The sequence below is a fragment of the Cucurbita moschata genome, unplaced genomic scaffold (assembly GCF_002738365.1).
Source record: "Cucurbita moschata cultivar Rifu unplaced genomic scaffold, Cmos_1.0 Cmo_Scf00030, whole genome shotgun sequence".
Lineage (NCBI taxonomy): Eukaryota > Viridiplantae > Streptophyta > Magnoliopsida > Cucurbitales > Cucurbitaceae > Cucurbita > Cucurbita moschata.
The window spans coordinates 398,881-406,915 of record NW_019268546.1 but is presented as its reverse complement, the minus strand read 5'-3'; the positions used below and the strand labels follow the sequence as shown (position 1 = coordinate 406,915).

The 8,035-nt window shown below is 37.8% G+C and overlaps 3 protein-coding genes across 5 annotated transcripts in view; 1 reads left to right on the top strand and 2 right to left on the bottom strand.

Annotated features, from left to right (window-relative positions):
• Window positions 1-263: 263 nt before the first annotated feature.
• LOC111464329 (elongation factor 1-alpha-like) lies at window positions 264-3,128 on the top strand. Its single transcript, XM_023108489.1, has 3 exons — window positions 264-366; window positions 994-1,475; window positions 1,972-3,128. The coding sequence occupies exons 2-3, from the start codon at window positions 1,014-1,016 to the stop codon at window positions 2,851-2,853; spliced, it is 1,344 nt and encodes a 447-aa protein (XP_022964257.1). The 5' UTR covers window positions 264-366; window positions 994-1,013; the 3' UTR covers window positions 2,854-3,128.
• A 137-nt stretch (window positions 3,129-3,265) lies between these two features.
• On the bottom strand, window positions 3,266-6,575 carry LOC111464334 (ER lumen protein-retaining receptor-like). Of its 3 annotated transcripts, none has more exons than XM_023108498.1 (7): window positions 6,492-6,567; window positions 6,268-6,393; window positions 4,601-4,866; window positions 4,357-4,472; window positions 3,760-3,833; window positions 3,586-3,649; window positions 3,266-3,474 (listed from the first exon to the last, which is right to left on the bottom strand). In XM_023108498.1, the coding sequence occupies exons 2-7, from the start codon at window positions 6,356-6,358 to the stop codon at window positions 3,438-3,440; spliced, it is 648 nt and encodes a 215-aa protein (XP_022964266.1). In that variant the 5' UTR covers window positions 6,359-6,393; window positions 6,492-6,567; the 3' UTR covers window positions 3,266-3,437. The 3 variants fall into 3 exon arrangements, with proteins under 3 accessions (XP_022964266.1, XP_022964265.1, XP_022964264.1); XM_023108497.1 differs by having other exon boundaries at window positions 6,268-6,412; window positions 6,492-6,564; XM_023108496.1 differs by having other exon boundaries at window positions 6,268-6,575.
• A 323-nt stretch (window positions 6,576-6,898) lies between these two features.
• Window positions 6,899-8,035, bottom strand: part of LOC111464333 (PLASMODESMATA CALLOSE-BINDING PROTEIN 1-like) — a 3,457-nt gene continuing 2,320 nt past the window's right edge. The window contains exon 3 of the mRNA XM_023108495.1: window positions 6,899-7,243. Within this exon, the coding sequence (XP_022964263.1) occupies window positions 7,009-7,243 (235 nt within the window). The 3' untranslated portion in view covers window positions 6,899-7,008. The remainder of the gene's footprint in view (window positions 7,244-8,035) is intronic.

Sequence of the window (8,035 nt, the reverse complement as noted above, 5' to 3'; positions counted from 1 at the left end):
CGTTTTTTTTTTAATATTTAAAATTGTAAAATTAAAATTTAAGTTTAATACAATCAAAGTTGTAATTTTAAAAAAAGGGAAAAAAATTGAAATTATAAAAAACTGTGGCAGCTTCTTCTCGATCTTAGGGTGAGGCGGTAAGAGGAATTAGGGCAAGGAAGAAAGGGCTATTATCGTAATTTTGCATAGAAATGAAGGGGTAAATTTGTAAACTAATATAGAAGCGGCACGACGGTCTCATAGAAACCCTAGACGCACATAGCGGCTATAAATATGCAATAAATCTCTTCGCTTATACCTCGCTGCTTGCTCCTGCGTAAGATTTAGGCTGCTTCTTTCTTCTGATTTCTCCTCAAATTCTTGTGGGTAAGCGTTTCTTTCTCCATGTTTTTCGTTGATTATGCTTCATGTTCATAGCACTTGTATGATTTTCTTTGAATTTCTATGCGATTTAAGTCTTCAGTATGTCATTTCTGTTCCTCGATTAGGTTTAGTATGCTTGTTTGGCTGATTTGTGTCAGATCTATGAGTTTTATAGAGAAATCTTTCTCTTTTTGGATCTTGATATAGCATTGAGTTGATTTGTTTATTGCTAACTTTTACGGTGTCTGGCGGTCGTTGAATTATCGTAGCATGCCTAGTTTTTGTTCTGATTTGTATCTGTTCATAGATGTTAGCTAGTATCGCGAAATCAGATGTTAAGTTTGTTGTTTCATCGGGTATTCGGCATCTTTTCGCTTCTTTTCATATTTTGTAGAGTACTTTTGTTGTTTACAGGGCTTGGCTATTCTTGTGTACTCTGGTGCATAAATTTATATGCTTAGCTTTAGGGTTTTTGGAGATTTAGCTTTCATGATTCCTTTCCTGGATGGTGTTTGTACATGATATTTATGAACATTGTTTATTTAATCTGTGTTCTTTAAAACTCCTTGGTTATGTTGTATGTTTGTAGATCGGTAGGAATTGTACTTATTTTCTTTGTATATTTTGCAGTTCCATTTGGTTAGTATCAAATGGGTAAGGAAAAGATTCACATCAACATCGTGGTTATTGGTCATGTCGACTCTGGTAAGTCGACTACCACTGGTCACCTTATCTACAAGCTTGGAGGAATTGACAAGCGTGTTATCGAGAGGTTCGAGAAGGAAGCTGCTGAGATGAACAAAAGGTCATTCAAGTATGCTTGGGTGCTTGACAAACTTAAGGCAGAGCGTGAACGTGGTATTACCATTGACATTGCTCTGTGGAAGTTTGAGACCACCAAGTATTACTGCACAGTCATTGATGCTCCCGGACATCGTGACTTCATCAAGAACATGATTACTGGAACCTCACAGGCTGATTGTGCCGTCCTCATCATTGACTCGACCACTGGTGGTTTTGAAGCTGGTATTTCCAAGGATGGTCAGACCCGTGAGCACGCTCTCCTTGCTTTCACCCTTGGTGTCAAGCAAATGATCTGCTGCTGTAACAAGGTTGTTATATAGTCTTGTTTTTTTTTTTTTTTTTTTTGTATTTCGTTTTCATTTTACATGGTTTAATTTCTTATCCGCACTTTATAGTTGCTAGCGTAAATTGATTAATCAACTCGTGGAACAATAAATGCTCAACCCATAATGTATATAATATTATCTGACTGTGGATCAGTCGTAGTGAAGATACAATGTGGCTGGTAAGATATGTGTCCACTATTGTATACAGGAAGTTTTGCTTTCCTGAGGAGAGAACGACCATTGGGTGTTTGCTTCAGACCTTAATCTGGTTTGTTCTTTCCAAAGAATCGAAGGGTGTATCATATCCACATATGACTTTCTTTATGTCAATTTGCAACTCTGTATGTCATCTTCAGTCTTAATTGTATATTGCTTATTGTTCATCCTCCTAGGGTAGATAGTATATTCAATAATTTTCAATTAGTCAATGCAATTGGAATCTCCTAACTCTATTTTCCTTTATCGTTTGTTCCTGTAGATGGATGCCACCACCCCCAAATACTCAAAGGCAAGGTATGATGAAATCGTGAAGGAAGTGTCGTCTTACCTCAAGAAGGTTGGATACAATCCAGACAAAATCCCCTTCGTGCCCATCTCTGGATTCGAGGGTGACAACATGATTGAGAGGTCCACCAACCTTGACTGGTACAAGGGACCAACACTTCTTGAGGCTCTTGACTTGATCCAGGAGCCCAAGAGGCCCTCAGACAAGCCCCTCCGTCTCCCACTTCAGGACGTTTACAAGATTGGTGGTATTGGAACTGTCCCTGTCGGTCGTGTTGAGACTGGTGTCCTCAAGCCTGGTATGGTTGTCACCTTCGGACCAACTGGACTGACCACTGAAGTTAAGTCCGTTGAAATGCACCACGAGTCTCTCCCAGAGGCCTTGCCTGGTGACAATGTTGGGTTCAACGTGAAGAACGTTGCAGTCAAGGATCTCAAGCGTGGTTTCGTTGCCTCAAACTCCAAGGATGACCCTGCCAAGGAGGCTGCCAACTTCACCTCTCAGGTTATCATCATGAACCACCCTGGCCAAATCGGTAATGGTTATGCCCCAGTCCTTGATTGCCACACCTCCCACATTGCTGTTAAGTTCGCCGAGATCCTCACCAAGATCGATCGTCGATCTGGTAAGGAACTCGAGAAGGAGCCCAAGTTCTTGAAGAACGGTGATGCTGGTATGGTTAAGATGATTCCCACCAAGCCCATGGTTGTGGAGACCTTCTCTTCATACCCACCTTTGGGTCGTTTTGCTGTTCGTGACATGCGTCAAACCGTTGCTGTTGGTGTGATCAAGAGCGTGGAGAAGAAGGACCCAACGGGAGCCAAGGTGACCAAGTCCGCTGTGAAGAAGAAATAAGCCAACCAACAACAATGAACCGAACAGAACTTGCATTTTGTGTCAAAGACAGAACCATTTTAGTTTGCTAAACATGAGAAAGACTTCTGGGTTGATGCTTAGTTAGTTGTGAGTGGCTTTTACTTTGTGTTTGAGCGGCTCTGACTCGTAGCAGTTTTTCATTTATTTTTAGTTTTATCTGTCTTGTTTTGTGTTGTTAATTTTGAGACATTTAAATCGTTGGATACTGTTGAGAGTTTAAAAGGTTTTTCATTACAAGTCAATTTCCCTTCTCCATATTTTTATTATTATTTTTCCTGCATATTAGTTTTAAAAAAAAAATTAAAAGAGTGAAATTTCTTTATGATCACAGTTAAATAGCATCGTTTATGGTATATAATGTTTATTTGAAGAAAGTGAACCTACATAAGGATTGAAAGCGAAAGCCAAGGAAGCAGATGTCTCTTCTATAGGGCTAAGTCTTCTAATTTAAATAAAATCCCTATTTTGCGAAACGAATGGAACATAAATGTGCACTCAACTCAGGTCATCAACTGTTGCGTCCCTTCTACCAAAGCTTTTATTTTATACACACAACTCTAAAGCTAAGCTGGTAACTCAAGCTTCACGTTGTTCTTCCAGCTGAGAGACATCAGTTAAAAAGGAGCAAATCATCCAAGGATTGAAGGATTTAGGGCATATATATATATATCATCAACACACAGCATCATATCATTAAGTTGTAGAATTTACCTTACGATATAGTAGTAGAAGAAATCCGCATACAGCAACGTTTGCACGAAACCAGCTATCCAAGCTGCAACAGCGAATTCGTTCGACAATTAGTAGCTAATTCAGTTCATTGGTAATGACTGCCTGTGTGTCTGTGTGTGAGTGTGGGCGCGAGGGAGGGAGGGAGGGACATACTTGTCCAACGAACGAATCTTGGCTCGGTGAAGTAGCGGTAGACCCAATTCAATATGTACAATGCACGGTACGAGCTGAAAAGATCAGGAAATAGACGTGATGAATGTATGTTCAAAGGCTTAAGTTTAAATGAAAACGAGAACGGATTCAAGCTTTTGCCAAATACATGTATCTTCGAATGGATTTAAATGGATCAAGTAATTTTTGATGAATCGAATTCAGAAAAGTTCGTCAAGAAAACAAAAATCGAGGTATAAACAACAAACCAAAATCAGAAGGCTTTCGAAAAACCGTCCTAAAAAATCTAGATGCTTACCCTGACAAAGTGACCAAGCCAACACAAAGGCTTGTATCAAGGAGAAAGAACATGACTCTAATATTCAAACTAAGCATTCATTTGGTATGAGAACTTTCACAACATAATCTGCAGATAAATTAGACATTAAGCTTAAACGTGTCACGAAACACGAGGTAAAAGACAAAAACACGATGCACCTTCAATGGAACATAATATCCTGGCTTAGAATCCCTCAATATCATATGCAATTTAGCATCAAAATGTAATGTACATGACAAGATATTGAGCGAAGGCTTTACCCGAGAAGGAAGACGTATTGTCCCGTTAAGTTGTCGATATTCCTTGTCCTTTGTAGCAACACCAATTGAGGAAGAATGGCAACAGCTTCGAGATATAGGGAAAACGTCCACATAACCTACCCATTTCCATTCATTAACATAGAACATCAACAGAAAATGATGCAAAGCTACATCTATATCTTCCTTTGATGAACTCCATTCTAAGTTGTGATATGATCCAATGCAAGAGGAATAAGATATGTACCTCTTTAAACGTAAACTTATGATTAAAAACCAGTGCCAACAGTAGACAAGGCAACACAATATATTGATTGCAAAATGTGTCCTGGTCCTTGTCGTATGATCTACGCACGACTTTGTGTCGTCGCATGTACCAAACAATGGAGAGAGAACTCCCCAGGAATATTAATTTCATTATAGAATTGTATATTGATGAAAATCCGTCAAATATGTCCAAATATCGAGTAATGAAAACCAAGGCGTAAAGTTCTTGAGTCCTCAAAGAAATGCCTGCAGGATCAATACAAAGATTCAGACATGTTAATGCTAGTAGACATGGCAGCTCCAGTCAGAAGAGAGTTCAAACATATAGAACCAACAAGACATGTTTAATGCTGAAACAATCAAAAGCAAAGTGACCCACATTTCACAAATTTATAATCCCTTTTTTCCCTACAAATATGCGTTCGGGTCCCAACTAGCGTACTCTTACCTTCGTTAAGCTCATGGATAACTATTTGATTGACCCTACGACATTCGTTTGTTAAGAAACTCGTAAGATTTTAATATACAAAGCAGCCAGCCTCCATGAGATCTCAACACATTCACATTCCTTTTACTTTTGTCAAATGCTCTAGAATGTGGGGGTTCATTCAACCAAAGACATTAAGCTTTGATAAACAAAGGAAATGTCACGTGCACTTAAACTCGTGTAATCTGCATTTGTGGTTGAATGGTAGTGTAACAGCTTAAGCCTACTGCTAGTAGATATTGTCTTTTTTGGGCTTTCCCTTCCGGACTTCTCCTCAAGGTTTTTAAAACGCGTATGCTAGGGAAAGGTTTCCACAATGCTTCGTTCTCCTCTCCAACTGATGTGGGATCTTACAATCCACCCTCCTTTAGGACTAGCGTCCTCGCTGGCACTTGTTTCTCTCTTCAACCGATGTGCGATCTTACAATCCACCCCCTTTGAGGCCCAGTCTCCTCGCCGACACTTGTTCCACTCTCCAACCTATGTGAGATCTTACGATCCACTCCCCTTCAGGGTCTATCGTCCTCACTGGTACTCGTTCCCCTCTTCAACCGATGTGGGATCTTACAATCCACCCCCTTTGGGGCCTAGCATCCTCGTTGACACTCGTTCTCCTCTCTAACCAATGTGTGATCTTACAATCCACCACCTTCGGGGCCTAGCGTCCTCGTTGACACTCGTTCTCCCCTCCAACCGATGTAGGATCTTACAATCCACCCCCGTCGGGGCTTAGCGTCCTCGTTGACATTCGTTCCCCTCTCCAACCGATGTGGGATCTTACAATCCACCCCCTTCGGGGCCTAGCGTCCTCGTTGACACTCCTAATCCTCTCCAATCGATGTGATCACATTGGTAGGTTTCACATGCTTATACTTTCAGTTAAACATCAGGCTTAAATTGAAACCCAACTTTACTGTTCTGTAACAGGAATCAAATTACCTAAAGAACAGGAAAATCAAGAACAAACCAAAGCGAAACCCCCCTCCAAACGAAACATTCGTCAAATTCTACCCTCATTCAACGAAATGAGAATCAACAAATCATCATATTCGACGAAATCAACAATTCACGACAGAGTTCACAAAGTTCACAACCGGCAAAACAACGCCAAAAGCTCAAACTACACAAACAACAAAGAAAACCAGAGAAAGAAATCGAACCTGCACAAGACTTGATAGTATGAATTTTGAGGAGCAAAACCAAAATGCTAGCCAAATGAGTCATATCCCCAGCCAATCTGAAGATATTCATCTTCTTCAACTTCTAAATTTCCCGCTACGAAAATTCTAACGTCGGAAGATCGATCTCGCAAATTCCCCGAGCCCTAATTGATTATCAAACAAATAGAAATACAGAAATCTTCGTATTTTAAAATGAAACTTACCCGAAGAGAATTGCACTCGTTTTTCATATACGATTTGGATTCAGGCCTCTGTTTTCCGGCCGTCGTATCAATATTTTGCTGTTTAGAAGATGAAATCGAATAATACCATTATAAACTAATGAATTTATCTAAAAATTTAGTGGATAAACCTTTAATTTTTTAAGGTTAAATTACTATTTTATTTTTAAAAAAACAACACATTTATTCATTTTCGGATATGAACAAATATTTAACTTATAGTTTGCTTCGAGTTTCAAGTTTTCAAATAAAACCGAGCTTCAATAGATTCAGAACTAAACATCCGATGTTAATTAGGTATTAATTGAATCGTTTAACTAAACACGTAAAACCCCATTTAAAAGAAAGTAGGAGAATTGTAAAGGCTTAGCTAAACCGACTCTATAATGTCCAAATAAAATATACATTTGATCAATCTCTTAAGCCTCACCAGTTTCTAACAAAATTGAGTAAACCGTCTCCCGATAAATTCAATGTTAGACATTACTCTACATATTGTTTACGAACCGAGTGAGATAGCAATTGACAACAATATCAAGATCAAGAGTTTAGAGGTCGTAAGACTCGAAGAGGCTTTCGCGTTGGTAGATGTCGGGTTGTATACTGGGTTTAGTCCATTCGTGTCATCGGTACCACCGTTGTTGAAGCTTGGCGTGGTGGGGGTTGTGGTTGGTGTTGTTATAGTCGGGCTAGTGTTTCCTGGAAGGCTCGGTGTGATTGCTCCTCCTGCAGTACTGGAAAATCATCACAAATGATCTTCAAAACAACTCAATACATCTGTTCGTTCTTATTCTCGATGAACGTTTTCTTTGAATAAGACAAATTTGAAAAGAAAAGTCGGACAAGTTCTTGTGACAAAATGATATCAAAGAATTAATTCTTTAGGACAACCCAACATCACTCAATCTATAATTCTTATTCTTTTTTTTTAATAAAAAATAATATTTAAAAAAACGAATATTTATTAAATATAAACTAATGCCTAATTAAACTCTAAAATTTTAATTTTAGATCGAATACAAAATAAATATTAATTAAATATAAAATTAAAAACGGTCTAACTTTTATTTTTTGCCAATTAAATTTTTTTAAAATTAATAGATATTTTTTAATTTTTAGATTTGATAAAAAAAAAGATAAAATTAAACTAAAATTTTAATTTAAATATATATATATATATATTTTCTATTTAATTATTTTAAAAGACTTTGCTCCGACAAGTTTAATTTAAATCAATACTATTCTTGACCAGCCTTCTATAGATTCTCAAAACGCAGCGTTTTTTAGTCAAAAAGCTAATTTAAAATTATAAAAGTAAATTCATGCTATTCTAACCGTTGGATCTCACCGCCACCTGGGCCCCAGCATGACTGATCCAACCGTCTCTGATTAAGATGAGGCCCACAAAAAATACTTCGGACAAGAAATAAAATATTCGATTTTTAAAATATTATATATATCTATATCTATATATATATATATATATATATATATATATATATATATATATATATATATATATATAT